Source organism: Maylandia zebra, linkage group LG5 (genome assembly GCF_041146795.1).
Source record: "Maylandia zebra isolate NMK-2024a linkage group LG5, Mzebra_GT3a, whole genome shotgun sequence".
Taxonomy (NCBI): domain Eukaryota; kingdom Metazoa; phylum Chordata; class Actinopteri; order Cichliformes; family Cichlidae; genus Maylandia; species Maylandia zebra.
Genome location: NC_135171.1, coordinates 19,860,619 through 19,888,061, shown reverse-complemented (window position 1 = coordinate 19,888,061; position 27,443 = coordinate 19,860,619). Strand labels below are relative to the sequence as shown.

The 27,443-nt window shown below is 37.6% G+C and overlaps 1 protein-coding gene across 20 annotated transcripts; it reads right to left on the bottom strand.

Moving 5' to 3' along the window:
* Nucleotides 1-275: 275 nt before the first annotated feature.
* znf740a (zinc finger protein 740a) lies at nucleotides 276-24,393 on the bottom strand. 20 transcript variants are annotated; one of them, XM_004544963.5, is made up of 21 exons: nucleotides 24,014-24,392; nucleotides 21,450-21,612; nucleotides 21,057-21,239; nucleotides 20,303-20,449; nucleotides 19,551-19,671; nucleotides 19,226-19,309; nucleotides 17,061-17,144; nucleotides 15,178-15,261; nucleotides 14,610-14,693; nucleotides 14,052-14,135; nucleotides 13,543-13,626; nucleotides 12,809-12,892; nucleotides 10,251-10,334; nucleotides 9,795-9,878; nucleotides 9,318-9,401; nucleotides 8,829-8,912; nucleotides 7,565-7,648; nucleotides 7,080-7,163; nucleotides 4,795-4,878; nucleotides 4,196-4,314; nucleotides 276-3,451 (listed from the first exon to the last, which is right to left on the bottom strand). In XM_004544963.5, the coding sequence occupies exons 2-21, from the start codon at nucleotides 21,492-21,494 to the stop codon at nucleotides 3,278-3,280; spliced, it is 1,965 nt and encodes a 654-aa protein (XP_004545020.1). In that variant the 5' UTR covers nucleotides 21,495-21,612; nucleotides 24,014-24,392; the 3' UTR covers nucleotides 276-3,277. The 20 variants fall into 20 exon arrangements, with proteins under 20 accessions (XP_004545020.1, XP_023008734.1, XP_004545019.1 ...); XM_023152966.3 differs by having other exon boundaries at nucleotides 24,018-24,391; XM_004544962.6 differs by lacking the exon at nucleotides 24,014-24,392 and adding an exon at nucleotides 23,653-23,953.
* Nucleotides 24,394-27,443: the final 3,050 nt, after the last annotated feature.

Below are 27,443 nucleotides of genomic sequence, written 5' to 3'. Positions count from 1 at the left end.
TGAACAAATCACAATAACCTCTTTTTTGTGACTGTCCTGATACTCTTCACTATGGGTTACAACCTTTGTCATAATAAGCTCACATAAACACCAGAGGAAATCATCTCTGTCAAAAGGACAATAAATAAAAATGTATTAAGTAGAAGTTACATTAAAATAAACAAAACATGGAGCCACCTTGATGTTAAATCAAATACAAGTGACATATCATTGAAGTGTTTTTTTTAACTTACCTGAGATCAAAAACACACAAATTAAAAAAAAAAAAAATCATATTCCTTTACAAATTCTTTTTTTTTTATTATTTCAGCATAATAGTAAGAAGCCTCTCCTCTGATTTTCATACAGTTGAAACTAATTGGATCACAAGGGTACATATTAGTTAGCCCATTTTACATTAATCATTGTAACATTTTTTTAGGAAGTTATTCTTATGCACTCATTTTCCTACACAAAATAATCAATATCAAGATCCTATCTTAACTGAGGACCATAACTCTGCATGCAAGACTAATAAAGAAAACAACTAATCTGTGATAGCTACTGTTATGCTGTTGTTCATCTAATACCATTGTCAATATAATTTACTACAAATACCAGGGACTTTGTATAAGAAAGAAAACATTTTCTTGCAGTACTACTGCCTCTAGTGTCAAAAATCACCGAACATCCTGGGCTCTCAACTGTACTGATCCAAATTGTTCTGTCCGCCTTTCGTGTCAAGTTCAGGAGAAATAGGCTTTGTCTAAAACCTAAAATCTAGTACAGATTGAAGGACAAAAATATCCATCTCTTTTTTTGTCTTTTTTCCTTACACTCCAGTGTTTACAATTTCATCAGAATAAAAAAGGTCCTTGAAACAATCATCAAAAATGTGATGACAAACTCGCAGACAAAAAAAACAGAAAATAAAAGCCTCCTTTGATCTGTCTGTAAAAAGAAGAAAATAAAACCTCAATCTTACAACAGGGTTCTATTGCATTTAACAATGAGAATACTAAAAACAGTGAATGACAAAAACGTATTAACAAGTGACGTCTACTATATATTGTATTGCCCTTTTGCCGTTTTCAGTATGTGCTCACACCAGAAGTGTCCCTTCCACAGATTGGGAATAGTGTTTCCACAGCAGAGGATTTCATTTCTCAAACTTGGCTCCTCTGCTCTTTAAAAGGCCAAGCCGCTGATAACAGAATCCCATCTTTGTGCACACAGATTTGATAATCAATGGACCATTTAAAGAAAGCTTCTCATTAATACTTTTGGTAAAACATCACTCGACTCAGTCTTCCACTTCTCTGTATCGAACACAAACATCTCTTCATCCTACAATTCACAGACCATAGAAAGCGTGGCGGGACTCCCATCTCCACAAGTGTCATCTGGACCACTCACTATTTATCCGAATAAGACCGTAGTTACCAACAGATTATTCGCCCCAGTCTGCACTGACATTTCTGGGTTAAACAACAGGACGACGTGATCACAAGTTTACCAGTCACAGAAAGGAGCGTGTTTGAGAAAGTCATTAAAAAGCAGCAAAGCGGGCCCCGTGGGGCCACTCCTTGCTGTACCGAGTACTTTCAAAAGTTCAAAAGGTAAAAGAAATCGCTTGTAACGCTATCATTTAGTACTACAATGACTATTTGTGTATCCGCAACTTAAGGCTAAACCCAAAGACGTGACCGTTATTCCACACCAACTGTATAGTAATGTCTGGATGAAAAAGCAGTTGTTAGGTGTGCGGCAGAGTCAAGCAGGTGTTGATCCTGCCGTGGCCTGCGACCAGCCAAAGCACCGCCGCGTGGAAAACAATGTAGCACGACTGTCTTCTCACACGGACCGCCACGCGCAAGGGCCTCCTTTTTTTTTTTTAAGGATTATATTCTGTGTTACACCATCACCAGTAGCTATGACCCAAAATATTCAGTTATCACCATAAACATGACTTCTAAACAGAAGAGCACATTAGTCTGGTTCAGCGCCACTGAATCCATCCACATTCAGTAACCACGACAGCTTAAGGATTAAAAATAATAATAATATGATGATGATGACGAAAGGCTAGTAAATACATCTGATCCACAATAATAAACGGCCAAGAAAAAGGCAGATGAGAAAAGAAAAGAAAACAACAGAAACATACTAAGGCCACAAGATTTTGTATACGCCCACTAATCTCACAAAGTGATCTGTACAAACATCACTGGACTTCAAAAGTGGCTAACCTGCATCATTATACACCAGGATCTATGCAGCATGAGCGAGCAGAGGAAATGTCCTGCTTTAGTGCTGCAGATCTCTATACATGTTCTGTATATTTACAGCTGAACACCACCACACGCCCTCAGTACACATGAAGGAGGGCTCGCCAAGTCTGCCGTCCTGTGTGTGACGCTCTGGGACCCGACACACGTTAAGTGCGCATCTCGTCGACTGCAGGTCGCACTTTCGTTTCTTGGAAGTCCTGGTTTTACAGTTATTGATATTAGTTTTATGTCACACAAAGTTACTCGGGTTTTCTCAGGATACGATGGTGACGGTGGCCAAAGACTGCATTTGAGCCAAATTCCAATTTACGTCAACACCTTGTTTTTCTTACAAAATAATCATTAAAACTGGACCTTCCGAGCTGAAAAAGCCAGGAAACACTTTATGCATCACATCAGATTTACACAGTAATAATAATAATAATAATAATAATAATAATGATGATGCTTTCAATGACCTGTCTTTATGCTTAACACTGTCTGATACAAGGCAAGTAAACTCCGGTCTGTACATGAAATGCCAACATAGTTTCCTCACTTTACCTGGAAGAAAAGTTCAGTTTTAATAACTTTAACCTAAAATGCTTTTATGATCCTTTCCAGGCCAAAGAGAATAAACAACAACAAAAAATTAGAAAGAAGCTCAAATACTCTTCTTCTCCACCTCATCACACAGTCAACCGTTTCCTGTCCGAGTACCACCAAATGCAAATTTTTTTTTTTGAACAATAAACTTTTTTTTTTTGCAAAAATCAAATAGATTAAGTACAAAACAGGACCACCGTTTATCACAGAAAAGTCTCATCTTAAAAAATGGGAAGAAACAGAAACACAGTAAAAAGTCAACAAAAAAACCCACAAATGTCCCGCTGTCGTTATTAATCCCAAGACTCGAGCTGCAAGATCAGTCTGTGCTAGAATGTGATGGCACTCTGCACAGAGCTGAGAAGAAACCCTGTGGCTTGTCCCGTCTCTGGAGGTGTTGTGGATCCAGAGAAGATTGAATGTCAGACCGCCAGTCGACCCGGAGGTGGATGCAGGGGGCTCCAGGTTGGGGGTGCCGGTGGGGGTTCTTGGGGATATGGGCGTGGTTCGCAACAGGGCTGGTTCTCTACTTTGGCTACGCCGCGCCCCTGGCACAACCGCCGATGTCGCAACAGTCGGTCTGTGCGCGAAAAGTTCTTCAAAAGATAAATATTAGACACGGTCAAATTCAGGTCAATTTCAAGGTCATCATTTTAAAAAATATGATAAAATTAAAAATGTCAGAGTAAAATGGAACTATGAAGGAAGGAATTTAAACCATACATGATTACTCTAAACTCAGGCGTGTCAGAGGGCAAACAAAGAGTGGGAAATGCAGAGAAGTCCCTAATATTTCAAAAAAGTGACTAACAATGTGGAAAAACAGTTGTTCCCTATATATAGACTTTATCCAGATGCAGTGCCATCAATCCATCCAAGTATTTATATGGCAGCATATTTTAGCATTTCTAGTTTTAGTGCATCGATAGTGGCAAAGATCAAATCACTAGTGGAGAACCCCTCTTCTTTTTTTCTAAGAATTCAGTCTGTGCTGATGAGCTAGACCCACTGTGGCTTTCACTGATAATTGTATTTATTTCTGTATTAACGTATATATCTAGTTCCATCTTCACTCAAACCATAACCCACAGCACGTGCTGCTTCAGTTAGCTCGCCACAGAGCAAAACAAGGACTACTGTTGCTAGGTGCAGTCAAAGGCGGTGGAGCTGGAGCTCATCTGCAGTATGAGAATCTTACCTCTTAAGAAAAATAACATAACAGCCTGATGTCTAAAGGAACTGAAAAGTCTGGTGGTGCTGATACGACCCACTCAAGTCCAAATTTGAAATTCAGCACGTAAGACACCTCACGCGTGTACGCCGTGTTTATTCATACATACCTGCTGGCACCGTTCACACTGGTAAGGCTTCTCTCCACTATGGACACGCTTGTGTCTCTCAAGGTGGTAGCGCTGAATAAACCTCATATCACACATGTCACAAGCAAATGGCTTCTCTCCTAAAAGAGCACACAAATACAAAGTCAATGCATCAATTTTAGCGTCTTGTACCAAACTGCAGGCAGATTTTTACTTACTAAATCTTTCTTTGCAGACTAAATTTCCAACACTTAAAAAAAACAAAACAAATTTAAAAAGAAAAACGTCAGGAAAAAAACAAAAACAAAAAACAACTCCCTTATTAGTAAGTTTCAACAGTGAATTTTCAGCATCTGATAACTGATGTTCTAAAAAGGCCTCGTCATCAACTCATTATGTGTAGATCAAAGTGGAATTTCATGTTTTTGTGGCCCGGATGTACACATGATGGAGGGCCCACAAATTGGGGCAACTTTTTTTTTTTCTCTTTTTTTTTTGGAGACTGGTTCAACATCCCATCAAATGACTTGACAATCCAAACTCGAGTTTGTTGTGACCCAGTTATGTTTCAAGCGCCAGTGCCTTTCTCCGAAATAAGGGTACGGTAGAGGAACGCATACCCGTATGAGTGAGGCTGTGTCTCTCCAGGTGGTTACGCTGAATAAACCTCATGTCACACATGGAACAAGCATACGGCTTCACCCCTACACACACAGAGCAATATATTAGCCCTACCACTCACAAGTCCAACAAACACAACTTTCAACCTAACTATGCACTCTGTACTTTATTTTTCAGACATAACGCCAAAATGTTTAGACACTGCAACTACACAGCTCCGACCATTGGATAAACTAATAGACTTCAGTTAGATTTTAACATAATACAGGAGATACACATTTTGAAACAATATCACCAAAGCCTGTCCTGTGTGCTGTATAAGATTAAAGTCATTGTGCATCAATAATAAATAGAAATCATAGTATTTATTCCCTTTGAGGTTTACAAATTTGATGTTGGACCATATCCCCTCTTTACTAATATTATAGATATTTAACTAAGTTACTCATGTTTGAGGCTTTTGTCAATATGTAGTGTAACAAATACTTTAATAGATTACAGATTAAATTACTACAATCATAAATGTAAAAATAAAATGAGGGTAGTTAAGGTAGAACTGGTAACTGGGACTATGTTTAACCTAGTTGTTTTACACTGGTTTGTCAGTGACAATTGGATTTTGCAACATTGAGCTAATATAAAAAAAATAATTTGACTTTTTTTGTGGTTTAGGCTATGGGTGAGAGCTAATGCACCCATTACTGGGACACAGAAGTATCAGAATTGCCATTTCATACCTTTGATTAAAAAGAATCAAAAGACTTTAAGGACAAATTACTAAAATGTACACAAAATGTGTTTCGTGTTCTAAACATTTGATTGTTGGCAATCTCAGGTATTGGATTTGGAACGGGGTTTGAAATGATTATGACCAAACCCTACCTATAAGGAGATTCTTTCAAAAAGCTTTAAGCCTTCTCAACAACAAACCCAGAGTAACACCTGGTATTACAACTTTAAATGTATGCAATCTGGACACATTATCTGTCTAATGAAATCTGATCCATAGACCTTTGGATTAACATTTTAGATTAATTGCATTTTCAACAGATAAACTAAATGATCAGTACTGCTCTTAATCGGGAAAACATGATTAAGTGCTGGTTCCAGGGTCTGTTTAAATCTCCTGGTATTAATACCAACCCAGCTACTGAGTACGTGTGTGTTTCTGTTTTCATCAATGTTGATGCTCTAAAGTTGAAATATCAGATTTTACTCGTTGACACAAGTTCTGTGTGTAGTGAACAAAAAAGTACAGATACAAATGATGGGAATAAGCCTCCAACATACGTCAGGGCTCAGCCTTAGACAAAGAGCCAGCCATTTGGGAGCTGCTCAGAGCAGAGTCCTTATCTCAACCAAGAGAACCCAGCTGAGGTGATTCAGGGCCTCCAGGACACTGTAGGCCAAGAATTTCAGACTTTTCAATGCATGAGGAGACCCAGGGGAAGACTGAAGACACACTGGGAAAATTAGATGTCTTGGCAGCCTTGGAAACCCCTCAGGGTCCTTTGGCATCCAATTATAATACACAGGGTTTTCTTGATCTAGATAATGTATCCAGATACACATCACAACCAGGTTTAAATGGGGTGAGGGTGTTGGTCAGATATTCTGCAGTTCATATATTAGATTAACCAAACACACTACAAAAAAAAAAAAAAAAAAAAAAAAAAAAAAAAGTGTGAACAATGGCAATTCAAACATTCGGAGCAACTAACCAAACCCCTAGGGGAATAAAATACTGTTTTAGATCCAAAAGTATTCTCCCTAAGAAGTGCTAAACAATGTGCCTACTTTATAACTACACAGAAGTACCCTTTATATTACACAATAAAAGTCATCTACAGTACTGTGAAAAAGTTTAGAAACTCGAGTTCTTAATATCTTTTTTACATCAAACAATATTATGATTAAGGTGTCTGATTGGCCCAATTCATTCTTTAGTAAAACAACCCTAAATAAATACAGTTACAAAGAACTTAAGATCAGTGACAAAATGAACATCATATTCTACAACAGATGCCCTCTACATGACCATAACATCATGGAGATGGTCTGGGATTACATGGAGAGAACGCGCTGAAACAGTCGATACAGACAAGAAAATTGTGGCACGTTCTCCTATAACTAACAGGCAGAATATGAAGTCTTTATATGGAGTTACTTAAAATGAACTATTCGTGGCATCATCTTTTAAAATAGCCTTGCTTTATTTTGACTGTCCAAAACCTTTGCACAGTACTGTATGAAATGTGATAAGGGCAGGTGCGCGGACGCATACCCGTATGAGTGAGGCTGTGTCTCGCCAGGTGGTAACGCTGAACAAACCTCATGTCACACATGGTACAAGCAAAAGGTTTCACACCTAAATGCAAAGCATCAATATGTTAATTTCAGGTCTTTGAGCTTCTGTTTTACAATCCATCAATCAATATTGTACTTTTAACATCAATTTACAATTGATGGGTTGTTAACCATGCTTCACTTGTTTAATCTAGCCAAAGATTACGCTCTAAATCCAATTAAGAATACATTAAAACTGTTGTTCAAATTTCAAATCCACAGCTAAACACATCTCATGAGCTGATGATATCATAGTCCAAGATTTACGTACATGCCAAGATTTGTAATAATGTTTCCTTTCACAGATAATACAGGATAGCCTTGATTAAGATAAGTGCACTACTTAGTAAGAATAATAGTAACTGTCCCTATATTTAACATAATGAAAGTACTGTAGTACGGGTAAGGTGGGTGGACGCATACCCATATGAGTGAGGCTGTGTCTCGCCAGGTGGTAGCGCTGAAAAAACCTCTTGTCACACATGGTGCAAGCATAAGGTTTCACACCTAAACGCAAAGTAGCAATATTATATTACTTTACCTCAGTTTCCATGTTACCAATAAAAATCTAGGCTATTATTCATTAACCACACATTTGCCAATGCATGCAAAACAAAGATGCCAAATGTTTTCTTCATGAAACACTAGATACCCACAAAAATCAGTTAATGGACCATTTTATCTATATAAATCAAGATATTAGTACTCCAAAGTGTTACAACTGAAGCTCGGGGTAAACTTTAATAAAGACCATCACTTTCTATAAAAGCATGGTCGTACTGTCACAGTTTGTGGAGACAGACCGTGCGGAGATGTGTGTGGTGGACCCAGGACCCCTGTTTAGTCTTAATACTAACTAAGCATTTTGATCTCTCCTTTTAGGCAAGTAATGAAATAGGATTTCACAAGAAATAAGATTCTCTGATTTTTCTAATTAGCCAAATGTCTCTACAGTCCAGAGTTCTACAGTTAATTTTGTTTCAAAAGATGCTATGTGCTCAAAAGGGTGTCTATTATTTTAATTAGATTACTAGAGATGCACCGATTGACTCATGAAGGAGCAGAATCGTCCTTTTTCCAACATTGTCTGCCCAGACTGGCTCCCATACGTTGGGTTACTAATGAGTTTCATGCATGCTTAATCAATTCACATCCATGGTCACAGCCACACGTTAACATGTCATTAGCATCTAAGTTCCTCACTGTGAGTCAAGGCACAAAGTTTGGCAAACTAAACTGGGGAGGATCACCACAAAAATGTTTGAGACTTAAATCACTTTGATCCCAGTGACTAAAGCTAGCCAGATCTCAGAGCCATCTGCAAACCAGGAGCCTCGGTATAAGCAACAATTTTTAGAGGTTAATATCAAGGGAAATTATGGAGATAAGTGAAAAACACAAAAAGTCAATGACCCGTTATGTGGTGAAGTTACAAGGATAATGGAAAATGATGCAGGCCCTGACATTTGTCTTGTTATACAAATCTGTTGAACCTGATTTGTTTGGTAGGTGTGTACAGCAACCGGATTCTCCAAGAAAAATTGCAATCGGTGCATCTCTATAATTTCCCTATATAGCTATGCAAGATGTAAACTGGTGGTACTTGGTAATACTTGATATTGGTACAATAAAAGCTGTGTGACAGTGACCAATATAAAGTGTTATGGGCAGGTGCACTGACGCATACCCGTATGTGTGAGGCTGTGTCTTGCCAGGTGGTAACGTTGAAAAAACTTCATGTCACACATGGTACAAGCGTAAGGTTTCACACCTAAATGCAAAGCATTAAGGTATTATTTTCAGACTCGTTTTTGTGTTCACAATCCATCAATAAGCAAATTACTTAATTTATTCAGAATTGATGGGTTGTTAACCACTATTATTAATTTCCTTTTTTTAAAGCTATAACTTGTTGTTCATCCAATTCCAGTAAAGAATACAAACTGAACCAATTCTCAAATCCACAGCTTAACACATTACATGAGCTGATGATGTTGCAGTCCTGTATTTCCTCACAGTCACATAAAACGTTACAATTATGAACATAATGTAGGGTAGGCTTCATCAACATCATTCTTCTGGCCACTTTAAAGTAACTAGCATAAACAGCTTACTCGTAACAAAATGCACATACAGTCTGATTTCAGTGAAATGGGTAAGGTGGGTGAACGCATACCCATATGAGTGAGGCTGTGTCTCGCCAGGTGGTAGCGCTGAAAAAACCTCTTGTCACACATGGTGCAAGCATAAGGTTTCACACCTAAACGCAGAGTAGCAATATTATATTACTTTGCCTCACGGTCTCTCGCTCTTTTTCCTTTATTTTCTTTCTTTCCTTTTTTTTTTTTTAATTTAGAAAAAAATATTTAAGCTATTGGTTATTAACCACACAGTGGCCAATTCATGCAAAACCAGAACTTTTCCCCCCGAATAAATTTAGATTATAATTGCCAACAAAAATCAAAGCAGCAAAATACTGAATTATGGTTATCCTGTTGATTCTGACTGCTGACAGCTAACAAAAGACAAGAAAATGTTTATAATATTTATACATGACATGTTTCCTAAATATAAGTAATAAGACAAACTAACTAAATTAAATGTGCACACTTGCTAACAACACATGTCATGGGCACGGTGCACGGACCCATACCCGTATGAATGAGGCTGTGTCTCGCCAGGTGGTAACGCTGAAAAAACTTCATGTCACACATGGTACAAGCGTAAGGTTTCACACCTAAACGCAGAGCATCAAGAGAATTATTTTTGATTCTCTACAACAGAGAAAAAAAAAGTATCTATAATTATGCCTGATAAATTAAATGTGCCAGTGTGGATTAAATTGATATCTGTGGTTAATAACCAATGTCATACCCCTGAAGTAACTTACAGGGGTACAATCTAAGATGCTTGTTTCAAATTACAAACTTCCCAGAGGGGCTATTAAGTTCACTTAAACATGAGCTGATAATGTCATCTAGCTGAAATTATACTTTGAATGAATCTTATCATAAACTGTGTCTGAATACAGATTTACAAGACTAGCTCAAGCATACACATGTAGCAGCATCCTAATTTTGTGACAGCTTTAAGATTGGCAGACGCATACCCATATGAGTGAGGCTGTGTCTCGCCAGGTGGTAGCGCTGAAAAAACCTCTTGTCACACATGGTGCAAGCGTACGGCTTCACCCCTATACACACAAAGTACCAGCTTTAGCATAAAAACACTCAACTGCCAAAATTGATCCATGTTAAACTTTACTAATTCCTTAGTAAAGTTTGGCTGCACTTATCAGCGCTTTGTTTAAACTGGAAATTCCAGCGTGCTTTAATAATCTGTCATTCCAATTGAAAACATTTGCATCTCTGAATAATAAGGACAATGCCCTCTGTGCAGAAAGTAGAATTAAAATTTTCCTAACCAAAAAAACCAAACCTATCAAAATGACAAAAAAAATATATAGAAATAAAAAATTGGGTTGAAAATTGAAGTCCACATTCCAACTAGCACAACAAAAAGTTTTTCACACTATGTCAATGGGTGCTTCTAATCGTGTAATTTCAACATACCACATACAGGTTTTCTGGAATAGATTTGTTCACGCTGATCACAGAAGGTGTGACAATTTTAGGCAGTTGGCAAACAACTCTGCACAAGACATTAAGTTTGCACATTCATTTGCGGAGCAAGAATTAACAGGAAACTGCTCTGAAAATCATCATACAGAACCTATCCTAGCACCGAAGCACAAATTAACTTTATCTTCCATAAGAGAAATCTGTAGTTTGGAAATATACAGCTTTTTTTTAAAAGAGAGAAGCTTGTGTTAGTTCCTGACCATCACTTTGAATGTGAAATGACACGATTATGTGGGGGGGGACAAACAAACACTGGCCTGGATAGTGGCAGTCCCGATCTAAGTGACATTCCCATCAACTGAAAAGATAATGTTTCCCTTAAAGTCCCCTCCCACTTCTTCCAACAAGGCCACAAAACCTACACCCCTTAATTCAGTTTGTAAATTTGCACAACAATTCCCAATGAACAAATCTTAAATTCAGTATCAACATGTAAAAAACAAAAAAGCCCACTCATCTTTTAATTAAAAAAAAGAAATGTTTTCATTATATCAAGATAATTGGCTAACTGTAATATTCAAAGCTGCAAGTAATACAACTCCTTTTTCTGTTCTTCCCCATACACACACAGTTTACAAGGTTTAATATAAAAAGTTGATACATACTGTAAATGATGCAAATATGACAATGTCATAGCTGTCAATATCATCTTTTGTACTTTTGAATAAAAACATTAGTTGCAGACTCACCACCTTCATGCTCTTTCATTTTGAGTTTAATTCCACAAAATAAAATAAACAGTTGAAATAAACTAGCATTACTTTTTTTCACAAATGTTTCATTTAGAAATGCAGTGTTGGTCAAGTTACTTGAAAACAGTAATTAGTTACCAATCACTGATTACTTCTCCCTGTAAGTAATCCAGTTACTTTAGTGATTACTTATTTTTCAAAAGTAATTAGTTACTTTATTACTTAGTTACTTTAAAAAAAAAAAACCCAAAAAAACAAATACCCCCCCCCACCAAAAAAACCCCCCACACGATACACAACCTGAATATATGATAAAGCAATAGACCTTTCAGCCTAATTCTACTTTTTCTGCATTATCCATCATATAAATTTGAATCAAATGAAAAAGTGTTTTAACTTTATGCACATTGCATCAAGCAAAAATTCAATTATATGCAACTGTCTCTGACTGGAAGAAATTTGTTTAACATTTAAACCTATTTTCTGCATATTCCAGTGAGTGGGGCCAGTGAAGGTTTGCTCGGTGACGCAGCGGTCATGTCAGTAGGGGGTATCCAGGGGTTTCTCTGTGAAGTTCACATTCCCATGGCAGCGTGCTATGTGCTTGCTCAGATTTAAAGTTTAATACTTCACTGTTGAAAGAAGTTTTCTTCGCATGTAGAGTGTACAGCGGACGCTAATGTTTTTGTCACTTTTACGGAATCAAACTCAACGTAATGTCAGTACTTCGGAGCTTTAAACGCTGCATGGTCGTACTCTCTCCATATTATCCATTGTTGATCTACACATGTCTGTTGCTGCCACGGACGTCGTATGCTTATCATTGTCATCAGACACTCTCACAAACAAAATCACAGTTTAGTAACGCAGGCTGCTTACGGGAAAGTAACAGTACTCTAATTACTTTTTGCAATAGTAATCCCTTACTTTACTCATTACTTGAAACCCATAATCAGATTACAGTAATGCGTTACTACCCATCTCTGCCGAAGCATCAAACAGAGTTACCACAATAATTGTTAGGTTAAAAAAAAAAAAAAAAAAAAAAGTACACATAATTATGACTTTAATAGCTAAATAAACACTAGAGAGGTACTGAGTTTTCACTTTATAGTCATCATGTCATTTCATATACAAAGTATGGGGGAAATATTACTACACAAATTCTTACAGAAGATCCTTACAGGTAGATCATGACAAATTAGCATTTGTCAGAAAAGTGATAGAAAGCAACACAAACTCGAGTTTGAAGCAGCCATGTAAACATTATTTGTGGGCACATGCAAGGGAAAGTCAGGGTGAGAGGGGGGCAAGATTTAAAAAGTGAGGCATACCTGTATGAGTGAGACTGTGTCTCTCCAGTTGGTAACGTTGTATAAACCTCATGTCACACATGGTGCAAGCATATGGCTTCACTCCTAAAGACAGCACAACAACATCAGATGTATTTCAACACACTGGTGAAAGTGATGAACACCACTTAAATAAATGACAGATTAACTATTGTAGCATGCTTTTTTACTGACAACACATTACACTGAAAAGACTAACAATATACAGACATTAAAAGGCGTATTAAGAAATCAAAAATAATCAAAGAAACCGATTTTTACATCTTAAAGTTTGGTTGAAACTTAACGATTACCCACTAAAAAAAAAAAAATTAAAAAAGAAAAATCACCAACATTTAGTTTCTCCAGATGTGGGGAAACAGGTACTTGCAAACGACATTTTATACTACCAATGTCTGCAATTTAAAGGCTTTTTAGTGTAGTGTATCTTTCATTCAATATACAATAGTCAAGAATAACCATGCAATAGTGCCATTACAGTGTTAATCACAAAACAAGGTAACTGACAGAGTCACTTTTTCTGTGGACAGTTTTCCAACAAAGCCTAAAAGCTCTATTAAACATTGTTTTTTTTTTTATGAGGGGGAATTAATTTACCAACAATGTGATAATTATAGTATCATATAAGACGGTGAAATCAACATAAAACAAATGAGTATATGGTTTATAAATATATCAGGTTTCACAGTGAAAGGGGAACAATTAATCAAGCATACCAGTATGAGTGAGGCTGTGTCTTGCCAAATGGTAACGCTGGAAGAACCTCATGTCACACATGGAGCAAGCGTATGGCTTCACCCCTAAACGCATACAGTGTGAAATTTTAGGGGGGACAAAAATAATAATAATAAAAATTAAAAAAAAAAAAAGGTTCTCATGAACTATGTGCACAAAATTTGTCAATCTACATAAACTAGTCAATATTACATAATAACAAGAGCAAGTACTTTCATGACCAGCTAATTCTAAACATACAAGACAGAAAAACGTGTCACATAAACCCTAACAGCAGTTAGCAAATACAACGTACACAACAGAAAAGACAAAACTATTAATTCTTAGCGTCTAACAGTCAAGAAAATGAACTAACAAAAAAAATAAAAAAATAAATAAAAATAAATCACAGCTTGCTTTGTGTCTGTCGGGTAGGTGATTCACACACATACAAACAAATATCAACAAGCCCTAATGGTGTTAAGTGAGAGGGACAAGTAAAACTTAGTACCCGTATGGGTGAGAGTGTGTCTTGCCAGGTGGTATCTCTGGAAAAATCTCATGTCACACATAGAGCAAGCATATGGCTTCACCCCTGCACACACAGAGCAAAATCCTTTGAAAATAATAGTAATAACAATAATAAAATAAGCACAATGAATTCAAGGACTCACTTATATAATGTATCCAGACATGCCAAAAGCAGTGGCATCAGTACAGTGCCACACTAAATGCACATGTCTAACATTTCATAATCTGTTAACATGTCTGTAAATAGGGTGGGTGGTGGGGGGGAAAAAAAACAAGCAAACAAAAATGTCTTTTGCCAAACTTAAAACTTTTCATGCCAACAAGCTTTTTGAGAGCCAAAATTGACTCAAAGTACTCATCAAGATGACTGTTATTGTAACACTGAGGTAGAAAACTGAAATGCACTCCTTATATGCCTCAACAGTTAAAAATGCTTGATGTTTATGAGTATTTGGTCCTATAAAAAGGAGTGGCCTGCAAACTTAAAATTGGGTATTTGGGCACCAAGACAGGGTGAAAAAAAAAAGCAGACCCATACCCGTGTGAGTGAGGCTGTGTCTTGCCAAGTGGTAGCGTTGGAAAAATCTCATATCACACATGGAGCAAGCGTATGGCTTCACCCCTACACACATAAAAGTTTGTAAATATCAGCTAGAAACGGCATCAATTTTTAACACATGACCACAACTCTTCCCTTACAATAGCTCTTCTTTTTGTTTCACATATTATACCAATCGGCCTGAGAAGCCAACGCACAATTTAGATTTAGCAGTGGTTATAGGAACTATGATAACACTCGACTTATTTCAGTGAAATTTTGAAAAAAAACAAGATAAACAAAAACGGTATAAATGTACAGATAAAGTAGAGCTTTCAGCAGGGGAAAAGCTGAGGTTGTTTGCATACCCCTACTATGTATGCAAGATTTCAACTAAAGGTTTACCACTTTTTCCATCCTCCTATTACATGTCTGGATACATCCTCATGCTCTTCAACATGTTATTTATTTTTTGGGGGGCTGGAATCCTATTCACGATGCATGAAGGTAGAAAGCTAAGACACTTAAAACACGTCTACCTAATGAACTACGGTAAGCAGACGCATACCAGTATGAGTGAGGCTGTGTCTTGCCAGATGATAACGTTGGAAGAACCTCATGTCACACATGGAGCAAGCGTACGGCTTCACCCCTACATACACAAAGTATCAACATATTAGCTAAGACCTTCCTTCAAAGGAAGGTATCAAGTTACTCAAGACTTTAGCAGGCATTTTATATTCTAACCAGGCTTCATGCAAACAGCGATTTGTTTTACATTCCATCAATGAAAGAAAGGGGGGCAGCTCATTTTCAAATAAACTGAATAGCACTATGAGGGGAAGAAAAAAAAAAAAAAGCAGCAACAGGGCATAAGCCATACATGTCAGCAACGAGACAACTAGTGAGCGCGATTACACCGGCCAGCCGAAGCACAAACATTCTCCAAAGTTAACCATCACTCGTGGAAACAAAGCATTTTTTAGCAAATGGTTTTTCCTCACACAGTGTACATTGATTCCATTTACAGCAAAATTAAGAAAACACGTTGCTAGATGCGTGCTTCTTTCTTGCACACCAAAATGATGGCCTGCAAAAGCTTACAATCTGCTTTCTACCATAAAGTTACAAGAGACGCAACTGAGTAACTGTATGAATGTTAATTAAAAAGCAAGGCAGTTACAGCTTAGAAACATGAAGCCCTCAGCCATTAGTTTACATTTAAAATGTGGACATCAAAGGACTATTCCCATAATATACCATGGCCAAATCAAAGCAACTACTTAAATATGACTTTTCTCATACAGTTAACAGAAATGTGAAATTTAGACAACAATATTTTCACATTACTGAAATGTCACTTTTCAAAGAAGAACAAAAAAAATACTAATTGAACTCTTCAATCTTCGTTTGTAGATCAACTAAGTCAATTATCAATAAGTAAAAGTCTGTTTTTTTCATGATTACTTGGTACACAACTATGCAGCTATAAACAACAGCTGATGGCAAGCTTTACTCATTTTGCCCGAAGTGAAGCCGCAGAAAGAGTATCAATCCGGGATTACACTGGCTGTGTGTGATGACTTGACCTCTAAGGGACGGCCAATATTTTGTGGCTTCAGGTAACCCCAATAGAGCCCCCAGTTGTTTGAGTCAACACTTCCTGTTTCGTACACTAGTTGTTCTTTAGAGATTCACCACAAAAAATAAAAATAAAAAATGTACATACAATTTAAAAATGTTAATAAAGTGAAATTATTCTCAGATGACAGTCAATTATTTTTAAATTTCATTTCAACAAAGGTGTTGTCTATTTTGCTCTTCACAACGAGCACTTACCCAAATACAGCTAAAGTTCAAACATGACAGATCAAACCCTTGGAGCACATTTGGAAACTTCAAATGTTTGGACAACTTTTTTTTGGTACAAAAGTCTTGTCCCTTGGCTAAAAATTGCATGAATGAAGATTTTTGTGCACAGCAATGGTACAAGAGGGATTATGTACTTTGACAAGTCCACCACTTTGGGCAATGCTAAATGCTAATATTTGTCGCTGTGTGCATGTAATTTAACATTCTGATGTATACTGAAGTGTCTTTTTCAAGCGTTAAATGATTGAAATAAAGCAAATCAAATGCTGATGCATTTTTGTACCATGATATACTTTCCCTTTCCTCTCTTCTGAATATATTAAAATTCAGTCCTTTCATGGTACAACAAATACCCTAAAGGGCTCTTTAAACAATGTGTTCAACACTTACTCAAAAGTTCAATCCCACAAAAAAATGTTCTCCTTTTACAAAAAACAAAACAAAAGCAAAACTATAAAAGGCCGTTTCCCAGCTGCATGTTTACCTGTAAGCTGTTTGTGTCTGATTTTAAATGCATAAATTTTGATTTCAGAGAACTGATTTTAAAAGTTAAACTGGGTACGGTAAATGGACGCATACCCGTATGAGTGAGTCTGTGTCTCTCCAGGTGGTAACGCTGGAAAAATCTCATGTCACACATGGAACAAGCGTACGGCTTCACCCCTACACACACAGAGCATAAAATTATTAGCTATTCATTCTAATAAATAAGCGATTATATAAAAAATTATATAATATATAATGTAGAAAACAAAGAACAGATGCAATTTTGCCACAAAGTGCAAGTGGTTACTCTTAAAGATTATTAGTGAATTTTTAATTACATTTATAAAACGGGGGGAATAATGGGGCAGCAGCTCTGACCTGCACATAGTGCATAGTATAAAACAATGAGGTTTTTAAAAAAATCCAAGTATTTTTTTAAATAAAATCCTCAGTTTATATTTTATATAATTAAAAACAAAACAAAAAACACAACAAAAAAAAACTAAGAACATAGTCCTTTGATGTCCATGCAGTCATTTTTACTACATATAAAAAAAGAATTACATACAAAAATTATTTAAATGATTTTAAACATGCACAAATAACTATTCATTGCATGTTTTGCAGTCTGTGCTTTCAGGTATTCAAATTCACAGAAACAGGTCCACAGGTCTAACTCCACTTTTAAGTCCACTATCAAAAAGTCTTAAGAGAACTGTGGGTGTTGTCATTTAGAAATTTAAGAATATTGGGGAGGAAAAACAATAAATCATTCATCTATGTACCGATACTGCTGGTTTCTAAACAACCGTTTAGAGAACGTTTACCAACATATATCTGCTTCTGAATTGAAACTTGTATAGGAACTGCATGCAAGAAAGTCTTGGCAGATATTTGGGAAAAAGAAAAAAAAAAGGATGGTGTAGAAGAAAGGGTAGTCAAATGTGGTCTGTTGTACTTGTGTTCCATCATTTTGCACTGTAACATGCTGTACTGCATAAGGTAACATCAGAAAACATGGGTATATCTGCCATGAAGAAGTTTAAATTAAAAAAAACCAAAAAAAAACCCCAAACTATGTTAAGACAAGTGTGTCAGACAGACATCTTGGGAGGATCAAACAGCACTGCACAAACAAAAGTCCAGATCAGAAATGCTTATCTTGCTAATTAAAAAGGAAACACAGCCAAAGTCTAAGCAAAGAGCCAACAAGTTGGAAACAAGACCCAACAAATCAGTTTGAATTTGCACAAAGTCACAACACAGACTAATTTCCTGAGCTGTACCAAAATATAGATGCTGTATGCAATTGTTTGGCTATTCATCTGTTAGATAAGCCATCTCATTTTACACACCTTGACTTCACCTTACTACTGCTATGTCCTTTTTTCCTCTGTTTCTTTGCTGTTTTAATGGGTTGAGCAGTGGTGGTAATTATTCGCTAAGCTTCAGAGCTTTGGTAGTAATTTCAGCCTCCACAAGACCTACAGCTGAACTCTGCTTCAGGGTTACGGTAGAGTTAGCCAAAATAAACTAAAAACAAAAACACATTTTACTTTATTAGAATAACATAACCTGGATTTTAGACAAAAATGAATTGTTTAACAGCAATACGGTGTTACAAAACTGACTAATATACACAGGCGTTTAATTTTAGTCTTTGTAATTTGGTCAAATTTGTAAACAAGCAAGAAAGATTCTGCTGTGCAAGTTTATTGACTGAAATGGACTGTATTATGTTTACAGTTGTAATGTTAAAACAGAAAACTACTAAAATGTATCTTAATATTTACACACAAAAATAAAGGAAAAAAGTGCAACTAAAGACAACGAAAAAAAACCCACTCTAAACACTAAATCTAACACTGAGCACAGAGAAATTTGTATCATCATTTCTGTTAGACTAAATTAATATACATGCTAAAATTTTGCAAATACTTCTACAACTGATGCTGATCAAAATATAATCCAGAGGGAAGAAAACTTGTTATAAATGCTGAAAAAGTAAGAGTTTTTAATAGTGGACTCGGGGTTATTGGACCACACAGTATTCAATTTCCCACTGTAAACTTTCCAGTTATTGGGAACACATAATTATCAGACTGAACATTTTGAGGTGAACAGATTTTGGGAGTGGCTTTGTTGGAAATTACTGTCCACTGACAAAATGAATCCTGAGCATCTGTCCATTGACTTAAGTGACAGACTACATAAGTAGTCAGACTTATGTAATATGGGTACGGTTAAAAGACGCATACCCGTGTGAATGAGGCTGTGTCTCTCCAGGTGGTAACGCTGAATAAACCTCATGTCACATACGGCACAAGCATACGGCTTCTCCCCTAAACCGAAGAGCACCAGTTTTAGTTAAAGTCCCCACAGATACCGAGTGGCTGTGAGGCAAAAGCTATTACCAAACAATGTTTTAAGCAGGCCATTGCAAAACTTCACAGTCGCTGCACACTCCTAGACTCAGTATAACTCAAGCTTTCAAAGCCTCTTTTAACAAGTCATTCACATATTTAGGCAATAAAGGCTGTCCTGGCCTAACTGCACTTGAGCTGTTCCAAACACAAACCATACCTGTATGAATGAGGATGTGTCTTTTGAGGTGGTATCCACTCCTAAACGCTCCGTAACAGTGATCACAAATAAAGTTTTTCTGCACTTTGGATGATGGACCATTCTCATCGCCACCTGCGCCCTACGGAGAATGGTCAAGAACAGTGGTTAAACAGTTTAAATCCTACACCTTCATTGTGTAGTAACATTTCAGTTATACCCCCAAAAAAAGCACCGTCCAACTGATCAGAACTGGATGATATTCTAATTTTTGTGAAATGTCAGCAAGTGCAGTCCTATAGCTATTACTCTCCTAAGATATAAAATGAGAGTTATTTATAACCACTAATCCTTAAAATCAGCAGTATGAATGAAGACAACATAAAAGGTTGTTTTGTTTTTCAAACTACGTCATTTACATCTGAATTGACAAAATACCCCACAACCCCTTCCAATGGCCTAATGCCCTCATGTTACTGCTCCCCCTGTTATGCACACAACTGCAGTTATTGTGCTCTGCTTCACTCTGCTCCCCTCCCCCTCTTTCCTCTCCAGAGATCCTCCACCCCCTCCACATCTTCCCTGAGCTCCTCCCCCCACCCCCACACAAACAAAATGTGCACACAAGAGATCCAAGTCAGGCACACTCGAATAAAGTTAAATGCTTTAACTACAAAATATGTACAAAGCGGCTTGGGCGCATTTTCTGCAGTGAGCAAAAATTAACAGACGCAACAGAGACAATTCCCTATTTAGCAATCAGAGCCACTGACCTTCCCTCCCCTTCCTTCTTGTTCTCTCACTTTACAGGGCGTTACTGATTTCCTGTTCTTTTTTTTCTGCTGCATGTCCTCGTTGGCCCTCATCTCTTTCTCATCCAGCAGGCGGGGAGCTTGGAATTCACCTTCCTTCCGGATAAGCTACCAAGCCAGACAAAAAAAAAAAAAAAGAAGAAAAAAGTTAATTATTTCCTATTTTTAAGAATGTGTTAAAAGTGCTCTCTGAGACAAAACAGTATGGACATTACTGAGCTGAAATGATGCAGTTTAGCCATTATGTCCATTTCTGCCAACGCTGGAAGCAGAGGTTGGTCACATATAACAGTTGAGGTTTGTATTTTCTAATTTTAGTTAAACCATTACATACTTTAAAACCATTTGGCACACCTTCTGATGGAGAACTGATAAGTGCTCTTTAATTTTCTGGTAATTGCAAGTTTCGTTTGCCAAAACAAAAAAACTTCTAAGTTGTGGAAAACAAAGGAAAATGGGCTAAAAAGGGAACTAACTACGCACCCTTGAGTATAACTTGTTAGTGCTTAGGTTAATTCCCTTTTCCATCACAATTTCAATCTATATCCAATCTAAATTATAAGTTAAAATGCTAAACAGAAAGCAAAAGTTGTTTTAAACTGGGAGAAATCACAATAGGATGACCTATTGTGCCAAGTGTTTACACCCTTCAGAATATCAGTAACACAACAAAACAGCCCAATTTCCACTCCACATTTCCCACGTGGGTCCTAACCAGGGGTGGACAGCTCATTCCAGATGGGAGGATCATATGGCTCTGAGGAGCGCGGTCAGGTCCCTCTCTCTGCGGTGGTGCATGGCCAAGTGGAGCCATCATTTTTTTGGGTGGAGCGGCCATGGAGCTGGCCTGCATCAGGGCCATACTGGACAGGACCGCTTCGCAGCCAAGCAGCCCCGCCTGCAAAGAAAGAGAGTTAACAACAACACTTTACCAAACACATCAAGCATTTCAACAAATCAGCAGTCTGCAATTTCAAATGATCTGCATCTAAGACAATACTGCGAGTAGCACGCAATGTGCTTTGGCAGTCATCAACGACAACATCCTGAGTGACACAAGACTGCAAGTAAAGTTATTTGTCACCACTTTGGTGTTCTTAAAACAAACCCATTTCATATGGTCGCGGACTGAGCTGCTGGGCAGATGTGACATTGCTGTTGTATATGTGAGCGCAGGGGCAGGGGTGGGGACAAGGTCATCCAGAGATCCGTCAGTCAGGATGGTCGGGCTGGTGGGAAGCCACACCCACCTCACTCATCAAGCATTAAAACTGAGGAAGAGGAGGATGTGGATGAAACAGACAAACATTAAATTACAACAGCAGCACCTGCTGTCTTTACCGTTACATATGCCAAAGAAATATAATACAGAAATGTGTCTCATTTGGACAAATGATTGGACGATTTGCATAAAGGGTTTACTAACTGTGGCTAAGATTTACTTAATCGTGCTATATTTTTACCTTACACCTATGTTTTTTCCCCATTTTATAATAAACACGCCAAATCATGATCAGATATCATACTCATCTCATAAAGATGAGATGAGTATGCATTATAATAAAAAGCATTATGATAAAAAGTAAAAATACAAAAACTCAGACAGAGATGATTATGACTGCAAGAGATCATTAATATGGGTGCAAAAATTTACAATTCGAATCTGTTTTGTTCCCAGTTCTGCATATTAGATTTGTCTGTGTTGAGACATTAGTGTGGAGGTGAATTTAAGTGATATGCATATAGCATCGATTTTACAGTAGCTTTAAGTACAATGCATGCAAATTTATAACAACTAAATATTCTTACACATTTTAAGTTAGCATCACTTCATTTATGTGCAGCATATAGATGCAGTATATGCTGCATAGGTTGTAAGGATCGTAAAGCTCCGTGTTTTGAGAACCATTTCTGTTAATCTACTAAATACTGTAAGCCTAGTGCACATCAAATGATAATTTTTGGTGTATGTATTTGGATGAAGTTTGGTTATGAAAATTTCCCCAGTAGTTTAAAAAAAAAAACAAGCTCTGCGCCAACAATCTAAAAAGGTCCACTTTGCTCTAGGTAATAAATACGAAACTCTTGTAAGGCATCATGAAAGGTCATTTTTAGTCTAGCTGGTTTCAATTTGTGTAAAACCTTCAGGTCTTCAGAATTAAGTATATATTTGTGCAAAAACAGAAACGTGTGAAGATTGGCATACTGCAGAGAAACTACAGGAGAGTCAGACAAATCACATTTTAAAATACCAGGATGACTGATGAGACAATTAGCATGTCCAAACACTTAAACATGGGAAGTTCTTTAAAAAACAAAAAACAAAAAACCATGTATCATTTATAGTGCAGGTAGTGCAGGACATATGTTAAGTACGAAAGGTAACAAAAGAAAAAAAAAACATGTAAAATACAAACCAGAATTCAACATTTAATAGCACAAAAGAAGCAGCTGCGTGGGTGCGAGTCTATCAGGGGAGGTTATTATTATTTTGAAGGAAATAACTCAGATTACATGAATCCCCTTGTAAAGTACAACTTGGGGTGATATCATGGAGAAAACCTTAGCTGTTGTGGAATATATATGAGCGAGGGTGATTATTAGTGTGCTGCTGGAGACTAATGCAAAAGTGCTTGCAATGCAATAAATTATAAGCCTAAATAAAGTAAAAAAAAAGCACGTAAAGTTCTCCCACTGCACCCACGCTGATCGTTTGCATTTAAACGTGCGTTTTGTATTTTTAAACACGAGGTTTGTTAACTCGAATGTTACGAGGAGGCCATTAAATTACCGAAAGAAACACTGCTCGGTCTTGTAAAGGGGTTCTCATGGGGTTTTGTGTTAGTTTGAAGGATCGTTGTTATACTCACCATTATACGGATTAAATGCTACGCTTGTGCAACACTATAAAGGTTAACCGTGGCCAACAATATTTTTTATAACAGGTTTTCGCCATCGGCGTGGGTTAACTAAAAAGGGCTAACGTTGCTAGGAAAACAGACAGCTAGCGAAATGCTAACATCAGCCAACACTGATTAAAACACTACACGAACACGTCGCATAGTTATTTTCAGTTTTTAGTAGCTGTGTTTTGTGATGGCGGAGAAAATTAAATGAGCCAATATTATTATATTATACTGACTATAATATAATTTATTAGCTTTACCGACGAGTGGCCTTCAAACTACCACCCAACCCATCATTAGTTCTGCTGATGCTGGAACAACCTAGCTAACATCAGCTAGCTGCTCGCGGGCGCCCTCGCCCACTCTAATGTTACTGCCAGTAATCGAGCAAATTTTGAAGCCCACCTGGTCACCGATGTAACACAGCTGCAAAGCGAGAGTATATATCTTGCTAGATTTATGTAATAATAATAATATTATTATTTTTACAAAACGACGCTTCTTACGATATAAGCTAAAGCGGTTCAAGACAAGACTGAGTAATAAAGGCATTCGTGATGGCCGTCGCAGCGAGTGCCTCCCCCTCCCGACGAATAAGCTAACATTTGTTAGCGGCCTAGCGAGAGCTAACATTGACGCCGTAATTTTGTGCAAACCCCCATTTGCTCTACTACCACACGGTGGATTTTGCAGATAAAGCTACCAGACCGCGTAATGCACATTTGGAATCCGCGGAGCATCTGAGAAGAAATGAGAATATATTTACCTACCTTTCTGCTTCACTCGCCCGACGTTTTCTGTACCGTCTAGTTTACAAACACAGGAAACGCCACAGGATGTAACCCACTCCCCCACACAGCAGCAAAGCCTCCTCAAGCGAAGAGAAAAGGGTCATCTTCTATCAGCTCCCCGTGAACAAGAGAGCCTTGGCTCGAAAGGGCGGACAAAAACTCAGTCCATTTTCATAAGTGGCGTGGGGATTTTGACGCCCACTCCACACTGTTGTGGTGCTGCTGGTCTCTGAGTTTGCAGCAGATACAGACTACGACTGAAGAGACGCAGACGAAAAGGAGCGAGCGCTTAAAATGACAGAAAACAGGGACGTGCACACAAACACCGGAGGGTTATAGTAGTAGCTCAGTCTGCTGCCGCTTTGCACATGCTTGGCTGAAGTGCACATGGGGCCAAATTAATAACCATCACTAGCTCATTACTATTATTATTGTGGACCCTGCAGCTTTTATTCCTATAGCAATATTAGATTTGGTGACGTCATTGTCAGTAGTGTAAGGATCACTGATTTCTTTTAGTCAGTTTCATTCTGCACTTTGAGTCTTCCTTTTGTATTTGCTTTACACATTAGCCTGAATTAAACACATTTCCTCTAATTAATCTATATCAATCGGTGATTAGAATAGGCTATGATTATTTTATTTTTCATTAATAATATAATGCTGGATATCATTGATTACTTATTGGCTTTTATAGTTTATCGCATCTTGTAGCTTGTGTCATAAAACTAGCCTTACTGGTAATGTAGGCTAGTGTAGGCAGGAAATTTTTTGGAAAATTATTACCTTTTATTAATTTGTTAACTTATTTTGGCACAACACCTAGGATATTTTCTTTCTCATCCCTGTGATGTGTTCATGGTGCAGATGTAAGGTAGCGGTCGCGGTGTTTCAGCATCTACAGTAGCTGGCTACAGAGGAGGAGCAAACACAAACCCCTCCTCTGTAGCTCCTCCTCTCCTCGCTGTATTTCCCAGGGAGAGAGAAAAAACCCCAAACAAAAACGTTAACGTGATACATTTTAGAAATTAATATGCACGCAAGACAAGACGAGAGGAAGATGAGTGTTACTTTCAAAAGAAAGGACTGTTCAGCAAGTGAACTTTTAGTGAAGCGGAAATTTAAAATCAGCAACAGGCCAAGACTGTGTACACATTCAAGGAATTGAGCTCCTTTCCCCCCTTTGCTCTCAGTGTAAACAGAATAGACAAACAGTGGAGACTACAGCAACACAGCAGCATGACACAAACATTAACAGCATGTATGGGATATTTATATGTTTAATGGTGACGGTGACCCAAAGATGTTGGGATAAATTGTGGAATAAATAAGGATGAATAGCTAGTTACTATACATACAGTATATACACGGGGACAGTCTCATGCTTGTAATGATCTATTTAAATTTTTGTGTTTTTAAAGATAGTGGTTTTTATATGATGTGTTATGAATGCTAATTTGGTGGTATTTAAAGACAAGGTTTCGTGAAAGTAGTTTACTAGACAGTTTAGTGCAATTTAGTGCAGGCTAATCTGGTTAGTTTGCACATTTGTGGTAAAGTTTACAGTAATGCACTATCGTTGGAGTGGTGCAGAGCAGGCTGTGGTGCTCATATCAGGTAATAGCCTGAGGCTCATGTGACTGTTGTTTTTTTTCTAATGCTGTAGGGTTTTTACCTTACAATGTAAAGCACACTGAGGCAGTTGTTGTGAACTGATGCCATATAAAAATAGAAATATGTAAATGTAATTGGATTACCTTACATCACAGGTAGAAGACATCAGTTTATACACCAATCAGGCATAACATTATGACCACCTGCCATATATTGTGTTGGTCCCCCTTTTTGCTGATAAAACAGCCCTAACTCATCTAGGCATTGGCTCCACTAGACACCTGAAGGTGTGCCGTGGTATCTGACACCAAGATGTTAGCAACAGATTTAATTGTAACATGTGAATTAGAGTTTTTCATCAGATCTATATCATAACTTGTGTCACAACTGTAACTCCATTTTAACCCTACACTGCAACCTTATACGTAATTTGACATGCGCCTCCCAAGGAATTTAACTACATGTCAGGTCAATTCATATCACAATGACTTCAATGGTTGCGCTGTAGGAATAAAAGGAGTTTCCGGTTACTATGTAAGTTAGGACATAAATTTCCTGCAGAAGTCTAAATCAAGCTTAAGTCTTGTAAGCTGCGAGGTGCGGCCTCCATGGATGGGAACTGTTTGTACACAGATGCTGGACTGGAGGTCAACATTTGAAGTCAGCACCTCAAACCTGTTGTTGTGCTCCGTAAACCATTCTTGAACCATTTTTGCTTTGTGGCAGGCTGTGTTATCACACTGACAGAGGCCACAGACATCAGGGAATACCGTTCCCATGAAAAGGCGGGCTTTCATGAGAACAGGCAGGCCTATAGTAATGCTTAGGTAGGTATACGAGTCGAAGTAACATCAGGACCCAAGGTTTCCCAGCATTGCCCAAAGCATTACACTGGCTGAACCTGCTTGATTCTTCCCATACTGCAAGCAATACACACACACTCAGCCATCCATGTGATTGAAGAGCACCAGGCCACATTCTTCCACTGCTGTCTGGTCAAGTTCTGACGCCCATGTATCAATTGTTGGCACTTGCGGTGGTGTGATGCACGGTGCATTCTGTCTGCAAATCAGACCTGTGTGGATAAAGGACCCAAAATGCAGACTGTCAAATAAGTTGAGGGAACAAAAAATGTCTGACCTTTTATTTAGGCATAGCATGTAAACAAAGACACCAGCAGAAAACAAAGTCCAGGTAAAACAAACAGAAATGCAGCCCGGGCATGGCAATAGTATTACAGTATGATACAACAGAGAACTAAGACAAACTGAGACTTTAAACAGACACATGAGGAAATCAGGGAGATGGGAAACACCATGCACACAAAATAAAACAGGAACAAAAAGATGACAACACCAAACAGAGAGACCGAGACTTAACCAAACAAATAAACAAAAAACAAACAAACAAACTACCAAGTAAACTGTAAAAATCGTGAAGCTAAACTGGGAATGTTTAGTTTAGAAACACATAATCAAAACTTTATATAAATAACCCAAACACAGACACAACATAATCAACAACAAGTAGAACTTAAATAAATATGTCCCCCATGTTCTTAAAAGAAAAGAGGCTTGTGTGCTCCTGTCTCAGCCTTTTTGAAGTGTGTTATTATAATTCTAATAGTTTCACTACGAAAATGTGATACCAGTTACTTCTTTTAAGTTGCAAGCAATCTATTTTTAAATGTTTTCAAAATAGCAACAGATCCTCATTAGATAACGAAACTGACTAAAAATTCCTCTCATTAGTAGAAGAGTGAGCAAATATGCATTTCTTTGGTAGAGAACA

What these genes read in the sequence shown, in the direction of transcription:
- znf740a (XM_004544963.5), bottom strand. Translation starts at nt 21,494, where the DNA reads ATGTCACATCTGCCCAGCAGCTCAGTCCGCGACCATATGAAATGG. An exon ending in ACACAGCCTCACTCATATGG is followed by an intron (nt 9,879 to 10,250) that starts GTATGCGTCTGC and finishes CTCTGCGTTTAG; the next exon opens with GTGTGAAACCTTACGCTTGT. An exon ending in AGTGTGAACGGTGCCAGCAG is followed by an intron (nt 3,452 to 4,195) that starts GTATGTATGAAT and finishes TATCTTTTGAAG; the next exon opens with AACTTTTCGCGCACAGACCG.